The 21,423-nt window shown below is 46.4% G+C and overlaps 4 protein-coding genes and 1 long non-coding RNA gene across 5 annotated transcripts in view; 3 read left to right on the top strand and 2 right to left on the bottom strand.

The window, feature by feature from the left end:
• Positions 1-6,308, top strand: part of LOC125991253 (protocadherin-15) — a 41,706-nt gene extending 35,398 nt beyond the window's left edge. The window contains exons 35-39 of the mRNA XM_049759007.1: positions 1,456-1,477; positions 1,750-1,788; positions 1,903-1,976; positions 3,558-3,687; positions 5,385-6,308. Of these exons, the coding sequence (XP_049614964.1) occupies positions 1,456-1,477; positions 1,750-1,788; positions 1,903-1,976; positions 3,558-3,687; positions 5,385-6,068 (949 nt within the window). The 3' untranslated portion in view covers positions 6,069-6,308. The remainder of the gene's footprint in view (positions 1-1,455; positions 1,478-1,749; positions 1,789-1,902; positions 1,977-3,557; positions 3,688-5,384) is intronic.
• Positions 3,815-5,279, top strand: LOC137839830 (uncharacterized). The gene is made up of 2 exons (XM_068649507.1): positions 3,815-3,832; positions 3,891-5,279. The coding sequence occupies exons 1-2, from the start codon at positions 3,815-3,817 to the stop codon at positions 5,058-5,060; spliced, it is 1,188 nt and encodes a 395-aa protein (XP_068505608.1). The 3' UTR covers positions 5,061-5,279.
• A 1,991-nt stretch (positions 6,309-8,299) lies between the features above and the next one.
• Positions 8,300-15,744, bottom strand: LOC125991790 (integrin beta-3). The gene is made up of 15 exons (XM_049760196.2): positions 14,401-15,744; positions 14,223-14,308; positions 13,940-14,144; positions 13,612-13,864; positions 13,388-13,550; positions 13,157-13,318; positions 12,997-13,092; positions 12,510-12,599; positions 12,285-12,419; positions 11,389-11,821; positions 10,153-10,375; positions 9,970-10,070; positions 9,776-9,895; positions 8,892-9,058; positions 8,300-8,537 (listed from the first exon to the last, which is right to left on the bottom strand). The coding sequence occupies exons 1-15, from the start codon at positions 14,606-14,608 to the stop codon at positions 8,469-8,471; spliced, it is 2,511 nt and encodes an 836-aa protein (XP_049616153.1). The 5' UTR covers positions 14,609-15,744; the 3' UTR covers positions 8,300-8,468.
• Positions 15,745-15,927: 183 nt separating this feature from the next.
• Positions 15,928-20,446, top strand: cpn1 (carboxypeptidase N, polypeptide 1). Its single transcript, XM_049760197.1, has 9 exons — positions 15,928-16,315; positions 17,452-17,648; positions 17,729-17,884; positions 18,374-18,550; positions 18,614-18,725; positions 18,918-19,057; positions 19,478-19,577; positions 19,658-19,776; positions 19,908-20,446. Exons 1-9 carry the CDS (start codon positions 16,078-16,080, stop codon positions 20,016-20,018), a joined length of 1,350 nt encoding a protein of 449 aa, XP_049616154.1. The 5' UTR covers positions 15,928-16,077; the 3' UTR covers positions 20,019-20,446.
• LOC125991793 (uncharacterized) lies at positions 19,330-21,353 on the bottom strand. Its single transcript, XR_007489447.1, has 3 exons — positions 21,335-21,353; positions 20,475-20,598; positions 19,330-19,366 (listed from the first exon to the last, which is right to left on the bottom strand). It is a non-coding gene; the product is annotated as an uncharacterized lncRNA (long non-coding RNA).
• Between the last annotated feature and the right edge of the window lie 70 nt (positions 21,354-21,423).

Genomic DNA, 21,423 nt, shown 5'->3' with positions numbered 1-21,423 from the left:
AGGGAGCTGAAAGGCATCCTTAAAAATATCCAGAATATCGCAGACATCGAGAAGTCCGTAGCCAACATGTTCAGCCAGATCGATCGGAAACAGGTCCCGCTCGTAAAGGTCATGAAAAAGCAAGCGGCTTCTGATTCCGTGGATTCACTTGACTCCTCAGCTGTATTAGCTGGAGGAGAAGGAGTGGAGGGAGGAGAAGAAGTGACCACTTCACCTCCACAGATTCAGCCAAAGCCAAACATGAATTCCATCGTGGTGGAGCTGGAGGAACGATTCCCCCCTCAGTCCACGGTCCTCTAACCTTCACCCCCAGGGGTTTTCAGTGTTGAGTATCTAACCAAACATCTTTCCGAGTGAACTGAACATTTTCTCAGGCTGTGCTGTCATTGTGCTGAGAGATTCACCGGCGTGGTTTTTGCCGATTACACGATGACCTTTTGTTCTTTTTGTCTGTTTTTTCTACGATTAGATCGATGCTGCATTGGAACATATTTTTTTTCTCATCTACCGGAACTATTCGTTGGTGTTTACCGTTTCATTTTATCTACTTGTGTTGATTGGATTGATGTAGAGTTATTTAATGCTAACCACAAACTTTCACCACATTTTTACAACTGTTACCTATCGGGATCAATTGTGTGAAATGTTTTTCTCAATAAAACGCACCAATCTCAACTGTGAGAACACTGTAGCAATTTATAGCGATCTAAGACTTTTCTTGAACGACTCCAGCGTAGCTTTGTGACATGAAAGTGAAAAATGACAAGTGGGATCATGCGTTTGAGGGCATTGTAGTCTGTTGTGAAGAAACGAATAATATTTGCTCTGTTGTGTTTCTGTCACACACATACACACACACACACGGTGAGTCAAGTTGGAAAAAATATAATAGCAGTCAATCACCGCACGTGTGTTTGTGACACAGCACAGATTGTCTGCAGGCTTTTTTGTCTCCAGAGGACCTAATAATGTGCCTGTCAGAGCGGGCGAGGGCACGCGGATAGACTTATCGCACACACGTGCTTGTTATTCTTTGAACCGGGGACCCGCAAAGCACCTTTGAAAGCAGCAATTCATCTGTTTATCACGCCTTCATGTGCTCCCGGAGCCGCCGTGTCCATTTTTTTTCTCGGAATCGGCTCGCGCTCATCCAGGTGTCTTCCATCATGCTTTTCACACTTTAATTTGAACTCTGAATCCTATCTCTGATTTTTTTTAACCAAGTCTAGCAATAAGCCTTTTTATTGACTGCTGTCACCATCTGTGCTCTGAGACATATCTATGTTTTTTTTTTTTTCCAGACACATACTAATATGAGTACTTACCCATATGGACAATCGATATCATAGTACTACTTCAGATTCAACCAAATGTGAATTGTTGGATAAGAAATTTGGATTGACTTACAGAATGTATCTGCTCCTCCTCTTCCTTTGTGCCCCACCCCCTGTGCAGTCGTAGGTACGGACAACACGAGGTAGGTGTCGGGCTTATCGTCGGTTTGTGGCGTTGCATGGCCGCCTTCTTTGTTTCCGTCTCTCATTTCTGCATGCCTGTATTACCAAAAACAATCATTCAGTGTTGTCATTTCTTTTATCTGATCCGCATCTTCACCGTTGAACAGATTCGAACGAACGAATGACATCAATTTGTATTGTTGGACGACTCATTGCTAAAACAAAAACAGATGTGTGAGCTTTATGTCCTCAATTTGTGCTGCCATCTCCTACTTCTCTTTTCTTCTGGAAGACACAACAACTCCTCCGACCTTCTCTTCTCAGACCTGAGGTACTCTGTCTCCTTTTTTAACCTCTTGTTGACTCATTTAAGTGACTCGTCAGCACGTCTGCCTGCTCTGTGTGTGTGTGTCCATGTTATGTTAACGCTGCGTCCTTCTGCCAGGAGTTATCCATGGAGTCTGGTATCGATCCGGGTCAGGACTACTATACACAGGATTACTACAACTATGAACATGGGTCAGTAACGTCTGCATTGCTACATGCTGGTGTCCCGCAAGGCTCTATGCTAAGACCCTTCATGCTCTCCCTATGCTTTAAGCATTATTATTGCCAGCAATGAAATGATTGAATACATTTTGGCAAATACTGCCTCAGTACTGACACCTGAACTAAAACTTGTTGAGCTAATACAGATCAAAAGCTATACAGACCTTCTTTGGTTATCTTCTGGAGGAGCTAGTAAACACAAAAAGATACGCTCGCTCAAAGCATTTGTGAATGAGACAATGATGGATTTCCTCCCCGTCGAGTGTGTACGTGTTGTTCTCGGCCAACACCGAGGGAGTGTGTAGAAATGATAATTACAGCCGCATCTTGTATTTTATACTGCCACCCACATGAATGCACAATGGCACACTTGTGTATCTGTAGAATGCAAGTTCACCAACTGCAAGGCTCGCTCATTATTTCATCATAACTTTGTAAACACAAAGCTAATTCTGTCTAGGTTGTGTAGCGACATTGCTAATCAGGCAGCCTGCCATGGAAACATACACAATAGGCCAGATGCTGCTGGCTCGCAGCAAATACCACAAACTCATTTTTGTGTGTGTACATAAACGGGAAGAGCAAAATGACACGGTGCGACCCTGCGGGATTCATATCTAATCGCCGTGTCTGTCGCATTTGTTTGGGTTCAAGCTTTGCTGGAAGACAAAGCGCCAAACAAACTTTCTGACAACTGACAAATAATACAAGAACAAACAAAGGGGTTTATGTTTTTCCATTGTGCAAATGTGGTAATTGCACCTGGAGCTCTCACCGGAGAAATCTATAAAATTCAAAAGGGAAACAAAACAATCCTTTGCAAAAGCATCTAAACAACTTCAAGTGATTGAACATTTTTGTTCAACTTATTGATTATTGCTGATCGACTCCCAATGTTTGACTGCCCCCTTTTGGCTATTAGTGGAAATCTACACTGCATATTAACTGGACGTTGTGCATGCAGTTGGAGCTTTGAAATCCCTTCGGTAGTCTTCATTGTAAGCTTACGACTTAGTACTTTAGATTTCGTGTCCATACTGGAAGGATTAGCGAGGGTGCTCGTCCTCTCTTTCACCCCCTCGATCTATCCACGATTGTTTACCGACTCTCCTCTTTGCCCCATTAGTTTATGATTTGCTTGCTCGATGTAATACGACGGCTTGGCTTGGCTGCGAGCTGAGTGATCCACGAGGCAACTTTGCTGTCTCTGGAAAGCCAGCCGAAGAACTGCCGGCTGATTTGTTACTTTAATCACGCGGGCATCTATTGTAGCCAGGATATCATCTTTGGTGTGTGTCATCTAGTCTCAAGCTCCAGGGCCTGAGGTCCATAAGCGCTGATACACGAGTGAATTTCTCTCCCGGAAGGGTAGTAGGATAAAAGGAGAAAAATCGATTCCATTTTTTAGGGGGGGGTCAAGCCGACCTGGACGATCTTTTGTTTATTAATCTTCGTGTCTTCACCTTTGATTGGTTTAAACTCTGAGAAAAGACTCTTGCTTCCGCACAAATGTGGAATATCCATTCTCGATGCTTTTGTGCGTGTCTCCAGCTATGAGCTTCCTCAGTACGGCAGTCGGCGGAAGCTGATCTCGCCCTCGGGCCTCTACGATGAGTACGGAGAGGTTGTCGTCGACGACGACGGCAGCTACTACTACAGCCCGCAGGAATCCGACGCGGAGGTAAGCACGAGAGGCTAGAACAGAATACGAAGTGAAGTGTACTCTCAATTAGTTTGATTCTGTCAAATAGATTGAAATGACCCCATTTCAACTGCTATGCAATTTAAAAAGGCAGATAGCGCCACCTATGGTCCACTTTGAGATTGTTCATTCCTTATTCTAAAATGTTTGCTCTGGTTTTGGGGCTGATGCTTCTATGACAGCAGGTTCGAAGACAATTCCAAGGAGGCACCTGCCCGCCCTACCGCCAGACCCGCCCCCAGCCTGCAAACGGCACCGTGAAAACAAACCCAGCGCCCCCCCTAACTGACAAAACGCAGGCACCTGAAGGTGGCACGAAGCCAGCGAGTTTGGGCACCCTTGCCAAGCTGAAGGCTCTCGTGAGGTCTCTGCTCTCCTCTGGTCAAACATCTGGGCAGCCCCCGGCCGGCCGCCTGTTGTGGAACAGAGCCAGAATCCAACCGGTGGAAGGCAGAGGGAGGTTGGGGGCAAGAGAGGGAGGCGGCGCGGGGACGGAGTTTGACAAAGGGCAGGCTGCGAAGACAAATAACACGGCAATTGGAAGACGGGAAGATAATGAAAGGATTCAAATGTGGCGAGCCAGAGCTGAAAGGGAGAATTGGGCGAGGATTAAGGTGGGTAGAGAGGGATTCGGGGCGGAGCACAGGGGAGAGCTTCCTGGTTTGGTCCCCAACGGCAATCTGGTCGTCAACAGGAATTATCGGCGAGGGTCCGCCCAGGCGGTCCAGCCGCCACAGAAGCAAAAGCTGAACGATACCTTGAGCCTTATCTCGCTTAACAGAAGACTCCGACGCCCCGCCAGGGTGGCTGGCGACGTGTGGAGCAATGATGGCAGGGTTAGGAAGATGTACGACTCTGTCGGAGATATGAGCGTCTCTGCATTCATGTCGAGTCGGGGCGGTCCAGCAGAGGGAGAGAGGTGGGGGAGGCAGGGAAGAGGAAGCTACGGCTCTTCGGAGGGATGGCGCCCCAGGCCCAAACGGTTTCACCATCAACGCGGTGATCCCGAGTCGGAAATTAGCGACACCGACCTTCCGAGCTCCAGCATTTCCACCGAGCGAGAAGAATCGGACACGGAAAGTCAGTCCAAGAGCGGGGAGGGAGACTCGGAGTCAGGATCAGAGTGTGATGACTCTGGCGGTCAAAGAGCTGCCGCGAGACATCAAGAAGATCCCAAGAGGCCAAGCGGAAGGAGTCAACACCAAAAGAACAAGACAGATGTTTCCAAGCCCAAAAAACATGGAGACACCTCAAATGAAGAGCAGAAGCAGAGGTTGCCACCGCAGTCCCTCGACCTCTCAGATGCCCTATCGCCCATTATGGAGGACACCGAGGGGGAGACAAGTGCCTAGAGACTGATGCAGATGAGGTTCAAGATTTCGATAAGATTTTTAGATGTGCTGCCGTGACCTTACTTTTGGTCACTCGCTCTGCCTTTCTTGGGTTTCTTGGTTTGGGTTTGATGTGTTGCATGACCTTTAACCTGACTTGTGCTTCGACTTTGCTTGTTGCTTCTCGATGGAAACTAAGTCTTTCAGGATGTTTCGAGGGGCTCCTGAGCTTGGGAGCCTCACTGTTCCTTCCTCTTACTCTGCCTTTTGTGCCCAAAGTTTAATAAAAAATTAGAAAAATTTTAATTAAAAAAAAACACGAAACTATTTGTGTCTATTTCCCAGAATGGCGGCCGAAAGCGGAGGATCAAGTTGGTGGTGGACCGCGAGTACGAGACCAGTTCCACCGGTGACGACAGCGGCCCAGAACCCCTCCGCGGACGTTCCACCTCCACGTTCACCAACCACACCAACGTCAACGGCGGACTGTACGTGGCCCAGAACGGCTCGGTGGTCCGCACCCGCCGTTCCGTGACACCCACCAAGCCGCCGTCGCCCATCTTCAGCTCACGGCTTGCCAAGCACTTTAAAAAACTGGACAAAATGGCGGCCACCTTGGAGGAGAAACTGCCCCTGAACAGTCCCAGAACTTCGACAGACGGCGGCGTCAAAACCCTGCGCACTTTCAAAAGCCCCGCCAGCCCTTCCTTCACTAACTCTGACATCCATAAGACCGTCAACGTGTTCGACAGTCGACAATCCAGCATTTCTTCAGAGTCGGTCAGCAACGTGGGGGCGGAGCAAGCCTCCAACGCGGACGGCGGGACGGACGGGGGACTTCGGAATGGGACGAGTGAGGACCGAGAAGCGGGAGAGGCCGAGAGAGAGTCCAGAGTAGACGGCAGCAACAGCGAGGGAGACGACGGCCTGGTCATGAGGGATCTTCCCGGTGAGAGGACGCGGTCGGAAGAGGAGGAGCTTTGGATGGGACCCTGGAACAACCTTCACATCCCCATGACTAAACTCTGACTGACAACAAGATAAATCTTCATTTGTGCTGACAGACTCTCAAGTGCCAATTTGAAAAACGCTAATCAGCATGTCAAAAGACTCATTTTTATGAAAGTCATCAAAAGTTGCCTTGGATTTGATCTCGGTGAAGCACTTTTTCTTTCCTAATCAGTGTTGACGGCTCATCTTGACATTTGTCTGACTCATCTTTGTCAAGTTGCTTGGCAAACGGAATTAAAAAAATAAATCATCCAGTGGCATGCGTGTCTGCTTTTTTTTTTTTTTATACAATTCATAAACCTTTAAATAGCTTCCCATTAGAAGTCACTGAGTTTTACTTTGAAATGATGGCAGATTAAAAACACTTACCTTGCAGCTGAGGAACATGGAGGAACATTGCTTTTGACAGGGAGGTGCACATTTCCAATCCCAGTCCCACACGCTGACATCCGAAGAGGTACATGGATCCAAAATTCCAAGTCACTCCATGTTAGATGGAACCAAAGCCGGACCAAAATATGTGGGGTCATGCCAAACACAATCAATAAAATCAAATCAAACACCAGCCACTCCCTAAATGACTTGCAAAAACCACCAAAAGGGGGCGCTAATCAGCTTTTAAAATATTAGGAGTGGTTTATTTTCTAAAAAATATTACAAGGACCAAGACCTACTAATACAAGGGTGTCCAAACTTTTTGCAAAGAGGGCCAGATTTGATAAAGTGAAGGGGCCCGGGGGCCAATAGATTTTTCTGACATGTTTTAACTACAAAAAAAATCAAAATTATGAAACAAATTTCATTGTCCCAATTGTCTTGATTTTTAAATGACAAAATAAACAAATATAAGCCACTCAGGCAGATGTGAACAACTCTAAAAACACAAATTCTGCCTTTCATTCATATCTGAAGAGTTAGATAAACATTGAACAAACTGTATGAAATACATTTTTGCCTCATGAACATTTTAGGTATAAGTAATTATTATTAAAACTTAAAACAAGTGAATTTTGCTCGTCATTTACAGTATCTTTCAGAAAGTAATAGTTTGTGTTACGTCTACAAGTTCATAACATCAACAGTATTAATATGGCCACTTTGTAATAATTAATATTAAGTAATATTTACTTTTAGTAACTTTTTTCTCACAGCCCCGCGTGAAAAATGACTGTTGTGATGCCAGTTTAGCTTGAAGCTGCGGCACTTTATTAGCGCGGGCACTCCGTTAGCTTGTCGTATGTTAGCATGTTTAGTCTGATAGTGTCTCTTACGGTTTAAATCCTTAAACAAGGCAAAAATTACAAATTGGACAAACACAATTACCATAATTTTCAGGGAGGAAGTCTTGTAATTCACATTTCTTTTGAAAGCGACGGCCCTCAATGTCAACTTACCTCGTTACCTCAGCAGTCGCCATGACAGAAAAGAAAGGAGCGGTGCTGCCAACTTTTGGTAATAGGAGGAATTACAGTTTCATGTTGCATGATTTTTTTTTTTTATTGTTTGACAGTGCAGGCGGGCCATAAATAATACATTATAAGACCGAAGCTACGGGCCGAAAATAATTACTAATAAATAAAAAAAAAAAAAAAAAAAAACGGGGGGGGGGGGGTGTAGTACCACCACATGATCAGAAGACGGCAGCAGAGGGAGTAATAAAAATACTAAAATTTGTGTGCTGGCAGTAAAATTGCAACTTTAGTTTATAATTTCTATACCAATGTGCTTGGTAAATATTGTGGTTACATTATTTGTGATCAATCTTTTTTTTTTTTTGACTGATTGAGTGAAATTGGGCGGCTCGGTGGCGCACTGGGTAGCACGTCCGCCTCACAGTTAGGAGGGTGCGGGTTCGATTCCACCTCCGGCCCTCCCTGTGCGGAGTTTGCATGTTCTCCCCGAGCCCGCGTGGGTTTTCTCCGGGCACTCCGGTTTCCTCCCACATCCCAAAAACATGCTTGGTAGGCCGATTGATCACTCCAAATTGTCCCTAGGTGTGAGTGCGAGTGCGAATGGTTGTTTGTCTCTGTGTGCCCTGCGATTGGCTGGCAACCGGTTCAGGGTGTCCCCCGCCTACTGCCCGATGACGGCTGGGATAGGCTCCAGCACGCCCGCGACCCCCGTGGGGACTAAGCGGTTCAGAAAATGGATGGATGGATGGAGTGAAATTGGAATGATTTCTCACAGCACACTGGCTTGGAATCATTGTGTACATTATGATATATATTTCATGAACTTTCAATACGTCATCAAATGAACACTCAACATTTATTTTGTGACAAATCCAAAGCCACATAGTCATTTGTACATATTTACAAAATAACAATCATTCTTTGATTGCTTTGTGACAGTAGAGACCTGCACATGATTCTGTACCTTCCCAAGTTTGGTTCAACCTTGAGATGTTCCCAGCCGGCTTCAGTCTTTCCCTCTGTATGTGATGTTGGTGAAAGTAGATGTGGCCCCTTTATAAAGAGGATTGTGACCCTGTCAAAAAAAACACACAAATTAATTTGAACTTGGAATAGAAAAATTTGTTTTGTTGGCATGGAACACTGCAAAAACGGCTTTAATTGTCGAGTATGTAGTTGACCGTTAAACTTACTTGTGGTTTGTTGGGAGCCAAACAGCAGCCGATTAGCGGAAAAAGCCACTAAACTAATTTCAAGCCAAGCCTTTGTAGTGCTGTGGCTAACAGCAGGCCGCGCAAACAATAAAAAGATGTAGCAAGTGTGTGTGGCCGCCATTACGCAACAAGCAGCATTGTTCTGTTTTTAAATGCTAACATCAGCCAAAAATGTCCACCCTGTCTTCGTCCGTCCTGTCAGCAATCTCACCCACCGTGTCCCACTTGGCCCGTGCACGCTCCTCCTCAAATTTGGCAAACTCCCGCCTGTCGTGAATGGTAATCAGCAGCTTCCAGATGAGCAGCGCCGCCAAGCCCAGGAACAAGATGGCCCCCGCCACCGAGAGCAGCACCACCAAAACGTCCCGGCCCTCGGGACAATCTAAGGGGGACATTTTAAAATGAACAGAAGGGTCAAAAGTTTTCAAAATAATAATTATAAATAAATAAAGTCCTTTTTATCGCTCTCATTGGTGTACTTTTTTTTTTTGGGCTAATATTATGCCCTCCGGGAGAGGCCACGTTTTACAAGTAGCATCAAAGCTCAACTTCCTTTTTCTCGTGTGTGTTTTCCTTTTTGCTCATTCCTGTTTTTCCGCTCGTGCGTATAACGCCCTCATTACCTTTTTGATTCCAAACCTTGTTAATCTTTTTCTGAAACTTGAAGTTTCTTACTTCGCGTTGGATTTTGCTTAGCTAGCTCTCATAATGTCGAGTCAGCGGGTCCCCGGAGGAGCTGGGCCGGGATGTTTTACGACCCACTTTGTCTCGGCGGGGCGCAAACGTATTCAGGGTAAACTCTGGCGTATTTCCCTACTGCAAATGTGCAGTCTAAATTAGCCGGGCGCATTCATTAGAAGCAAGAGACCCCGCGACAGATTTTCTCTCCAGGCAATCGGGGCCCCGTTAAACAACCTCCTTCCCCTCGCTGACGCCACCCAACAACTTGACAGCTTAAAAGTGGACAAGCGCTAACTGCAAAAAAAAAAAACCAATAACAAAAAATTTTATTAACTCGTTCCGTGCCATTGACGGTGAATGAGTTAATAAAATAATCCATGCCCATATTTGGATAACGCTGTCAAGGAACGTTAGTTACCTGGCTCCTTGACGACAAACAAGATGGACTTTCCGCTGGCGTCCTCGTAGTACTGGAACTGCTGCACGCAGTCGTTCTCGTCCTTGTAGGTGCAGTTCACCGCGTTTGTATCATGAAGCACTAAGCGCCGACAAAAAAAAAAAACACAGGTGAGTGAGGCTTCAATATTCCGAAGCTTCTTATTAGTTCCTCACCTAATTCCTCCATGAGCTCAATCTCGTCCTTACAAATTCGAGCGCAGCTGTTGTCCTGAAATAACTTGCCTCTTTTGAAATGTTTACACTCCACACATTGCCTATCATTAAAAAAAAAAAAAAAAGAAAAACATAATTAGTCAGTTGCGAGTAGAATCCCAAAGTGTGATTATTTGTGTGTACTTTTTCATGGTGCACGCGTCAGGACAGGTAGGACACTTGTCGCAGGTGGCCCCGTAGGCGCCGGGTTGGGTGCACTCGCAGGCGCCGCATACGCACTGGCCCCGCCCACTGCAGAGCAATCCCAGGTGGGACATGCAGGTATCGGTCCGTGTGGAGCAGTTGCAGTTCTCCCCCCGCCAGTCGGGGGCGCACTGGCAGAAGCCGCAGTTGCAAACGCCATGGCCTGGAAGAGAGAATACACCGGGTCGTCACAGAGGGCTCCTTCTAGTGGTGTGCTCAAGAATTACAACCCAAGTACAGTTCTGTTATATTTAACTATGTAACTTTTTTTTTTCACGTTGCAGACCTCCATAAAAAGCATCTTCTGTGGCCTTGGTCATCTTTTATACTTACCATGTTTTTCCCCATCTGTCTACACTCAGACAATAGGATGCATTCATCATAACCACATCACACAATGTGTCATCATCACGCACAAGATGCTTCCTCTCTTTCCGAATTTCAAAGCAGCAAAATTTTCAACAAATCCCCGTTGTGTCTCTTTTGTTTTTTTCAGCCCAAACATGGCTTTTATTTTTAGCATCTCGCCGGACCCCGTGAGTAACCACAAAGGTATTTTCATGCTAATCTGTCCACTTTGGGGAATGCAAAGATTGTGTGTTGACTCTAGGGAGCGAAGCTAAGCATGCCATTCGGATAAAAGAAGAGGCTAACTCTAACGGCCGGGTCATACCAAAGACCCATTGCCTCCCTGCTTGGCACTCAGCATTAAGGGTTGGAATTGGGGGGTTAGATCACCAAATGATTCCCGAGCGCGGCACCGCTGCTGCTCACTGCTCCCCTCTCCCCCAGGGGATGGATTAAAATCACATGGGGATGGGTTAAATGCAGAGGACAAATTTCACCACACCCAGATGTGTGTGTGACGATGATCATTGGGACTTTAACTTTGACTAACGTCACTGATTGGCTAGCCGGGGGGATGACAGCAAACATCTGCGCTGTGGTAAATTTCTCTAGATGAGTTCGAATGACATTCGATTAAGCCGCTAACTGCTGACATTGTGCAAGGCTCTTTCTAGATGTTCCACAATTTTTTGCACGTGCTCATTGTGAATGGGGGGGGGGGGGGGGAGTGTTTTGGGGATGTTAATTCTTACCAGATGAGGTGGCAATATGTGTGTCTTCATTCAGTGTTAACCCTTGGTGGAAATTCCAAATGGCCGAGTGACGTACCGGAGCAGAGTTCTCCTTTGTAGCGTAGGCAGTTGAAGTCATCGCACTCGCACAGCGTCCCCCACACTTTGCCGAAGTCGCTGCTGTGGCACACGCACTGGCCGCACACGCAGTCACCGCGCCCGCTGCAGACGCCCGACCCGCCCGACTCGGTGCAGCGGCCCTGCTCGGCCGGGTCGTAGTCGCCCTCGGCGCACTCGCAACGAGGCCCCAGGCGCCCCGGGTGGCACGCGCAGATGCCGCATTGGAAGGTGCCGTTGCCGTGGTGACACTTAGGGCTGCGGGCCTGAGCCTTGTTCTGACACTTGCAGTCGCATTCGATGGTGACGCTGACCGACAGCGAGTCCTTGAAGCCGACCGGTTTGATGATGAACGTCTTTTTCTTCTTCTGTTTGGGGCACGCTCGTGCTCGGGCTTCCACGCTGAAGGACACCTGACAGAAAAAGCATCAAAAATTTCACTTTGGAATCAAAACGCATAACATGAGGAACGCCTCCGAATGTAATCATTCGTTGGGGATTACATCAAAATCTGGCAAGCGGTGAGGGCATGTGCTTCGACGACCATATAAGGAGAAAATGAGGCCCGGAGAAATAAATGTGCGGAGGCCTGAAAAAATGTCACCTGGGGTGGTAAGGAGGAGAAGCTAAGAATGGAAAAATAAAACAGGAACACAAGGAAGGTCAGAAATAAAAAATTGGGAACTTACTCATGAACCTTCAGGAACGAATGGCTCACTTACTGAACGCTATATCAACAAAAACTTTATTTTTCAACACACTTGGGGTGCAAACTTGGAACGGGCCAATAAAATAGCAAACTCGTGGTCTGGAATAGCGCTCGACTGCGTACGTCGACAGATGGTCGATGCATACGCGGCGCCGCCTCGGACTCACCGTGTCTCCTATCTTGAGTCCTGAGCAGGACTTAAGCCCTGGGATGACTTCTCCATTCAAACACGTGGCGTTGAAGGACAGGGACAGCTCCTCCGGGACGTCCAGAACCTCCAGCTCTATCTTGGAGCGAATTTTCTGAGAGTCGTAAGAATGGACCAAATTTTTGAGACACTCAAAAATGTGTCATCGTCTGACCCCAAACGTGTTTCCTGTGTTTCTACTCACAGTGTAAGCCTTCAAAATAAGCTGGATAACGTTGCCAGAGTCGTTGGAGAGCGTTCCCACCGTGGTGCCGGCGATCAGCTCGCTGTAGTTCTACAAAAATAAAAGTAGCGTATCTGCATTTAATAGACTTTTGCCGAGTCAGAACTCCGTGCACGTTTTAGAATTTCCATCCCTCCCCTGAGGCGCTGAAAAATGTATTTTCAAAGCCAGTGAGGTTTGGAAGAGTTGAAGAACGCCGCATGTTCGGGATTAAGTAAGAGCAGACCGGTCGGAGCAGACGATCTTTAGCTCCAAACTTTCCACAATAAATATACATAAAAAAATAATAAGAACTTACGTCTCTTTGTATTTCCGAAATTCTGAGAGATGTTTGCAAAGAGCCAAAATGATCCAACTGGACGCTTCCGCGGTCCCAAGATTTTATTGTTTTTCCATCCATAATTTTGCACGATATTTTATAACCGCAAAATGTTTTTAAAGTGCTGACCTGGTACAAAGAGACCACGGGGTTGGTGACAGCGAAAATGAGGTTGATATTGTTCTCCGACATCTTCTCGGTGATGAGAGCGAGGGACGGGTAGTCCTGTTGAGAAGAACGTTGTGTTGATTTTGCTGCGTCAAACACACAAAAACAAACACACACACACCATAACGGTAGACATGCTGTACATGTTGCCCGAGTTGAGGTGGCAGCGCCCGTCGTTGGGCTGCACGATCCCGGCCAGGCGACCGTCCAGCGCCACGTGAGTCTTGGCGTCCGAAGTGAAGATGAGGAGGTGGGACGCGCCGGGCCGCCAGCCGATCTGTTCCTGAGTTAACAAACGAGCCAGAATGAAACATTTCTCCGTCCGGTCTGTCGCCATGACTCGGCGGCGTACCTTGCAGACGGCCGCTTGGAGGATGGCGTCGAAGCCTCCCTCGGGAGCGTCCCTGTTCCTGGAAACCATCTGCTTCCTGACTTCTTCGGTGAAGCGGCTCACTTTATCCGTCAAGGACAACACGTGCTTGTAGCCAAACTGGGGTCGGCAGGTGGTGTTGATGCTGTCCGGCAAACACGACTCAATATATGACCTTTGACCCCAATCGGGTTCCCTCCTTGTACCTGTAACAAGGGTTCTTGACGGCCTCCTTGGGGGAGATGTACATGTAAGGGGAGATGGGCTTGTCCACAAAGGCGCCGAAGCCCATGCGGAGGTTGCTGGTGGTGCGGTTCATGGCCTCGGCCAGGCCCTTGCCCAGCGTCCTCAGGCGGTAGAGGTCGTCGTTCATGGAGTAGGAGAGGTCCATGAGGTAGTAGAGGTCCACGGGGTAGTCTTCAACCTGACGCACCTTCACCGTGAAGCGCTTGGCGTCATCTTGGTAAGCCATACGGAAAATTACAAAGTGGACACTCACTGACCAATTTCTGGAGAGTGGTTCTGCTGGCTCACCAGGCCTGAGGGTAATATGGAGTTTCTGTGGTTTGATCTGAGTCACATCCTGCGTGGCTCCCGCCGCCTTCTTGGTTAGAGGCCGGTCCTCGATCACCTGCAGTCTGCTGTTTGGAGACTCCACGGCCGACATTGCGCAACCTGCGGCCACCAGGTTTGCTTTGCGGTCGCAGCGGGACGAGCTGGCCTCCCCGTGACCGAATTCCTGAGGGGAGAAGGTGACATATTGATATATTTTGTTGTGACGGCATGATTAGATTTGAATCGAGGAAATGACACCCACCTCTTGGACGCACCATGCACAGCTGGGATGCACGGCCAGGCACTGCTTACACGTGCTCGCGCCCCTCGAGGTGCACACGTTTGAACCTGCAAAAAAAAAAAAAAAAGTAGAATATTAAAACATGTAAGATGTTACCCTTTATTGTGTCAAGTCCAAAGCATACTAAATTCGACCCTACCATGGACTCCGGTTATTCCCAGAATGACCCAAAGGCACATCGGAATCACGTCCATCCTGCATGCATGCACTCGGCCGAGTCTTCCCAGAGCCGAGTGCAAGGAGGAATGAAAAAAAAAAAGAAACTTCCACTCATGTCCAAGTCTAAAAGTCTTGAAGCCGCCCCCAACTCCCACTATGAGGAGGAAAAAGGGGTGGGCATGCAACATCCTGACTCAATGTGATGGATGCTCAAGTGCACACTGCCCTCTAGCGGACATTAAGAATAAGTGCAAGGAGAACCCAAATAAATGTAGAACCTCTGGAATGTTTTGGGCACTTTTTAATCTCACTTATATTGTTTTTTATACTTCAAATGGAAATTATGATGCATCTTATCTGCATATATGTTAATAAGAAGCAACTAACCTCTCACCACAATCAGCTGACCAACCCATAATGGATGATCCACTCCAACTAAGTAACTAACCAAAGCCTGCTTGACTCGGTTTCTGGATTCGTATTGACTTGAAAATCCCTGCTGACTTTGTCATGATAAAACGAAAACCAAAAAAAGCGGCTTCCTTTCCATTGTGGTCTCCAAGGGTTGAAGGTCAACATTCAAGAAGAGATTCATTTATCGGAAATGCGTGCCTGTGTTTTGACTCAAGGTCAAATATCAGTGGTTATCATTCGTTGGAATTTCTCTGACGTTTTGCCAGATAGCTGCGTGTTTTATTTTTTATTTTTCTGTAATCCTTACGAAGGCTAATGCAATCTCATGGGCTCGTGTTTAGAACCTTGAGGGACGCCACATCTTATCTTTAGAATGTCATGTTTTTAATCTGCTCAAATTCCATTCGAACATTTTTACTGCTCTTAATCTAATCTATTCAGATTATAAAATATACTTTTCAAATTTTATTTATTTTTTTAAACTTCCACAAAGAGTTACTCAATTCCCGGAGAGGTAAGAGTTCCTTTGCTTGCACATTTGGTCCACTGCGTGTTTGTACGTGTGTTGGAAAGCTCAAGGAGGAGGAAGGGGAGGGGGTGGTGGTGGGGGTTCAGTCTTGGCACGGCCGCCCGTCTTTCAGGAGTTTAATTGCAGCCTTTGCTCAGGATATAAGACGTGGATTGTATTTGTATGCAAGCAAGTTGACAAAAAGGTTGCTTCAGAACTCTGATTCATCTTCAGGTCACATGCACAGAGCGGCACTGTGTGTTGACTTAAGAGTTAATGAATGGATGACTGGAAGCTGCAGAGGGAGCAGCGCCTTGGAAACAAGCCTCTTTTCCCAGGAAGGGACAAAAAGAGAGGGGAACCCAAAATGAAAATGACGTGTTTGCAGAGACCCCCAACAAGTGTGGGGAGGGGAGGGGGGGAGGCGAAGGTGGGCCTTGAAGCATTCCATGCAATGTTACAGCCACTAACATGTACTTGACAAGGAGCCACGGGGAAAAGAGGGAGAAGCAGCTGTTGGAGGAGGAGAGTGAGACAAAGAAGGAGCAAGGGGGGGCTGTCCTTACTTGCTCTCCTTGGCGTGGGAGGGGGCACAGCGAGGGGACTAAAGAGGAGCCCCGGTCATTTTATGTTTGCTGCGTGCACAGGCGAACGCATGTGAGAGAGAGAGGCGTCAAAAAAAAAGAAACAAGGCAAAAAAAGAGAAACCTTCCTTTACCTTCCACTCCGGCCATCATGCACTGCAGGGGGAGGAGGGCGCTTCTTCTTCCCTGGCTGGCCGCGCTCCTGGCCGGGTTCCTGGCGGCCGGCTCGGAGTTCCAGCATCACCGCTACGAGGACATGGTGAGAGCTTTGTTCGCCGTGCACAACCAGTGCCCCTACATCACGCGCGTCTACAGCGTGGGTCGCAGCGTGGAGGCGCGCCACCTTTACGTGCTGGAGTTCAGCGACAACCCGGGCATCCACGAGGCGCGTGAGTAACATCTCGCCCCGCCGCCTTACCAAACTGCCCAGCCAGATTGCCAATCCAGTTTAATAAGTGTTTGAATATAATTGGTTACTTCTCAACACATCTCTTTTTTAGGAGGGTGTGCACACTTTTGCTACCTGGTTAAATTATTTTTACTTCTTCTGGAAAAACATTCATGAGTTTATCTTGGTGTTGTTTCTTTTAAATGACAAAAATCTGGCAATTCAACAGGGGGTGTGCAGACTTTTTATATGCACAGACTAATTCGTGTTTGGGTTGGACCGCGTTGCACGCCAGCATTCTATTTTTGCACAAGACCGAGTGGTATGTTGGTTCATTCCTGGTATTACCAAAAAAATGAAGCAAAGAATGTTGGACTTGGCGTCTGGAAAGTTGTTTACATGCACAACGTGAGGACAAATCTGCACGTTTAGGGGGGGGAACATCTGTCATTCATTTGAAATCACTTTTAAGGGTTGCGATATTTAAGGTGCAAGTGTGTAACCACAAAAATTAGAGCGCCGCATGTTTATTTTACGAAACCGCCGCCGTTTGGCTTGGCCGGCCTTTCCACTGGTGCATTTTCAAGAGAAATAACCTTGGCTTGTCTCTGCTTTTTTTTTTTCGTCGCACGGGTTTCCTTTATGAGAATAGAAGGATGTGTGCCTGTTCTGCTGAAATGGAACAAAACAGGAACCGTGCACTTTGCACCTGCGTCGACTCCCACTTGGCTCTCGTGGTGGGCAACATAAGGCTTGTGGGCCATAAATTATAGTCTATTTTTTTTTTTTAAATAGTATTACATTCCTGGTCCCATCTCAACTGCATGGGCTCGTGTTCAGAGCCTTGAGGGACACCATAAGTAAATAACAAACTGATTTATTGTCCTAGGTAGCATAATCTAGTAAAAAAAAATGACCTTTTCCTGGTTATATTGCAACAAATTTTCCACAAGTCCTATAATTGTTAACTTTGAAATTCCAAGAGTGCCATTAGACGTTAAATATTAAAGATTGTGGAGATCCAAGTGTGTTTTGCTTTATAACACACAGCCGGAGAGTTTCACGCATGTGTGCACAAGCTCTGGCAGTCATTTCCAATGATTACGCCTGAAAGCACCTTGTGCATTTCCTCCCCAGTGGAACCCGAGTTCAAGTACGTGGGCAACATGCACGGCAACGAGGTGCTCGGCCGTGAGCTGCTCATCAAGTTCTCCCAATTTCTATGCGAGGAATTCCAGGCGGGAAACCAGCGGATCATGAGGCTCATCTACGACACGCGTATCCACATCATGCCCTCCATGAACCCCGATGGCTACGAGGTGGCCGCCAGACAGGTAAGGGACCCCTGCAAAGTATTTATTTCAACCTCATATGAAAATAATATCGTCCTAATAAATCAAATGTTTCTAACCAGGGTCCCGAGTTCAACGGCTACCTGGTCGGACGAGGCAACGTGCGGGAAATCGACCTGAACCGGAACTTTCCGGACCTGAACGCGCTCATGTATTACTATGAGAAGACCAACGGACCGAACCACCACCTGCCGCTGCCTGACAACTGGGAGCAGCAGGTCTGATGCACAAAAGAGGGGGTGGGCTTCTGGGGAGGGGCATTGTTTGAACGCCCCATTCACCCCCTAAAGTTAAAATGTTCTAGATACATCTGCTCATGTGTCCGAGAGATTTAGCTTAAAAGCTAAACAAAGCGGCAGTCATGATAAATCGCTGCCAGAATGCTACCGCTCGGCTCAAGGCCGCCGGAGCTCTCATCTGGTGTTTACTGCCTCGTACTAGTATTGCTCCTCCTCGAGAAAATCAATTCAATAAAAAAAAGAGCCTACCACATAATGGTGGTACCTGGAGAAGTTTAAGAACCAAAGTAGAATCGGGCCAAAGAGTTCATACATCGCTTTTAAGAAGATACTTTGAAGGATTAATCATGCACGCATGCCTGGAGATTAGGCGAGTTGAACAAAAGTCCCAAGAAGTGAAAAGGGGGGTAAAAACAAAACCAGATGTCGTCAGAAAAGTCATACTCTGTCCTTCGATACCACGTCCAGGTAGAACCGGAGACACGTGCAGTCATCAAATGGATGCAAAACCACAATTTTGTCCTGTCTGCCAACCTTCACGGTGGAGCCGTGGTGGCCAACTACCCCTTTGACAAATCTCGGGACGCCCGCATCCGAGGGAGGACCACCTACGCCGCCACCCAGGATGACAAAATCTTCCGAAACGTAAGCCACCGACACATGGGAACATCACCTGGAGCTAATTTGCATATATGTGTGTGATGTTAGTTGGCGAAGACTTACTCGTACGCACATAGCTGGATGCACAACGGCTGGAACTGCGGCGACTACTTTGAAGACGGGATCACCAATGGCGCCAGCTGGTACTCCCTGTCTAAGGGTCAGTAAAAAAACAGTAAGCACAAAGAATAATAGTGGCTAAAGTTTTGAGTTTATTTCTCTATATCACAAAAACATGGCCATCGAACAGGGGTGTGTAGACTTTTTATAACCACTTCAATGCAGAGCTTAAGATTGTCATTCTTTTTGTGGAATGTTAAAGACCTGGCATCAATCTTTTGCTGCGTTTCAGGCATGCAGGACTTCAACTATTTACACACAAACTGTTTTGAGATCACGCTGGAGCTGAGCTGCGACAAGTTTCCGCCCGAGTCGTCGTTGCCCAGAGAATGGTTGGGCAATCGCGAGGCGCTCGTTTCCTTTGTGGAACAGGTTGGTTTCTTCCAATCATATGGTAAAATGAAACTTTTCAAATGAAGCAGATGAGGTTTGGGGTTTTCAGAGGTCCACTTTAGCAAAGTATACGCTACGGAAACATACACTTTGGTGTAATTATGCATACCAGACTGAAGTAAATACGGCTTTTGTTTACCAAATTAAAGAGTCTTGTTTAGATTTGAGGTCAGTGATTTAAGAGGCGGGGCTTAAGGCAAGGCCAGTGGTGGGTTTTTTGGCACAAGGGACATTCTGGGGTGTCTACTAACCTCTGGTCCAAAAGCAGCTCCAGTAGGCTCCCCGATTCTAGTGAGGATAAGCAGCAATGGAAATGTGTTAGTAACTCACACTAGGTGCTGCTGTTTTGGTTAGCAAAGGGGTATGAATGAATCAATTACAGGCTTCCCTTCGTTATAGGTGCATCAAGGGATAAAAGGCATGGTGTATGATGAAAACAACAACCCGATTAAGAACGCTGAGATCTCCGTGTCGGGCATCAACCACGACGTCACCAGTGGTGAGTTGTTTGTCCTGAGATGATTTTTTTCCACTGGTCTAAGATGTCATGCCACATGATTCAATAACGGCTCTCTGCAGGAGTGCACGGCGATTATTTCCGTCTGCTGTTGCCCGGCACGTACACGGTGACGGCCACCGCCCCGGGTTACACCGTCTCCTTGAGCACCATCGTGGTGGGACCGGCTGAAGCTACCCAGGTGGGTCTTACTTTATTTTTTCTAATGCAGTGTTTGTTAGTATCACTTTGGCTCCCTCTAGTGGTATAAGGAATTGAAGCATTATTAGTGGCTTGAACTTTATGAAGTTTGCTTTTTTGTCTCCATCTCAGCATAATTTTTACTTGAAGAAAAAGATACCCAAACTGACCGTGAAGACAAAGAACCACGGCAGGAGGAACCTGTCATTTTCCAAGTCCACTTTAAAACTGGGCCCGAGATGAGGTGGCAATTTCGGGAACACACACACATGCACACACAGTACTTTTAATTTAGTAGCTCTGTGATTTTTTTTTTTTTAAGTTTGTTTGTTAATACCAGTTGTTTAAATAATTATTCCAAGAACAATGTATTTATGTAACAGTATAACTGCACATGAAGATGGCTGTCTTTTTTTGGGGATTTGAGATTTGCTGAATATAAAAATAAAAGAATGTGTTTTCTTCCCCTGTGATGAGTATGAAAACTTCCCATTAAAAAAGTCCCTTTTGAGTGATGGAGTACTTCTTCAGTGCAAGTTTTATCCAGAGGGGGGCGGCAAAGGACAAGATGTCAAAAAGCCTATTTGCAACTAACATTAGAGAGCACTGTCAAATAAAAACTCATAAGTGTAAATAAAATACATCCTTCTTGAAGAGTGTGACATACAAAACTTGCTTTGGATGGTTATTTGCTTTTACCTGGACTTAACATTTCATGGCGGTTCACCCAGTCGTAGACAAGATGGACCGATTGACCTTTCACCCGCTGGAAGGACAGGCCTGGTCGCAGCTTCTCCACAACAGAATGACTTGTGTCCTCCTCCTACAGTGCATGAAGAGAGCAAATATTCAAAAGTCAACAATGGACCTCCAAAGCACTCTTAAATGAAAGTGCTCGCTGCCAGATGAGACACAAAGGCAGCGTTTCATGCACGGCACAATAGTCTGGAGCATTCTCGTTGGCGCGAATACACTGAGTGTGTGTTGCTTTTGTGGACAAAAAAATTGGCGTCACAGATGCCCGAACTTGGACCTACGCTGCCGGACATCTCCCACATGCTTGATTTACATGTCCATTGACTGGCAGTTGAGGATTTGATTAGCATGAAAGTTATGTGAGCTGCTACACTATTAATTCGAATCAAATGCTCTTTCAGGCCTTGTATGGATTTCCCAGCCTTGTATTTGCCCGCACAAGTTTTATTGCCATTGCAATGCCTTCCTTTTCCATGTTCCCACGTGAGATTGACCTCCGTTTCCTGCTATTGTTTTTGCACATGCAAGATCATATAAGAGGAAGCAGTCATGTAGAATCAGCAAAAAAAAAAAGTCTTTAATAGATACTTTTCAACAATATATGATGCAGTCATTGCTATGGATTGCAAAATATCACGAAGGAAATGAAGTTGCATCCTAACTTGGCATAGACAGAAATATGTTAAATGAAGAATTAAAGTTAAAAATACTAAAGTATTTTCCTATCTGTGCAGATTGTGAACGACTACAACACAATTACAACAAAAAATAATCATTATTGTTGTTATATTATTAGCCCATACCTGCATGTGTATTGTCTTGTGTTTGACTGTCTACTAGATCACGTGTTATTTATTTTTAGCATTACCTGGAGCTAACAATAAGCAATAAA

Source organism: Syngnathus scovelli, chromosome 21 (assembly GCF_024217435.2).
Source record: "Syngnathus scovelli strain Florida chromosome 21, RoL_Ssco_1.2, whole genome shotgun sequence".
NCBI classification, from domain to species: domain Eukaryota; kingdom Metazoa; phylum Chordata; class Actinopteri; order Syngnathiformes; family Syngnathidae; genus Syngnathus; species Syngnathus scovelli.
Note: the sequence above shows the minus strand (reverse complement) of the source record. Positions and strands in the feature narration are given on the sequence as shown.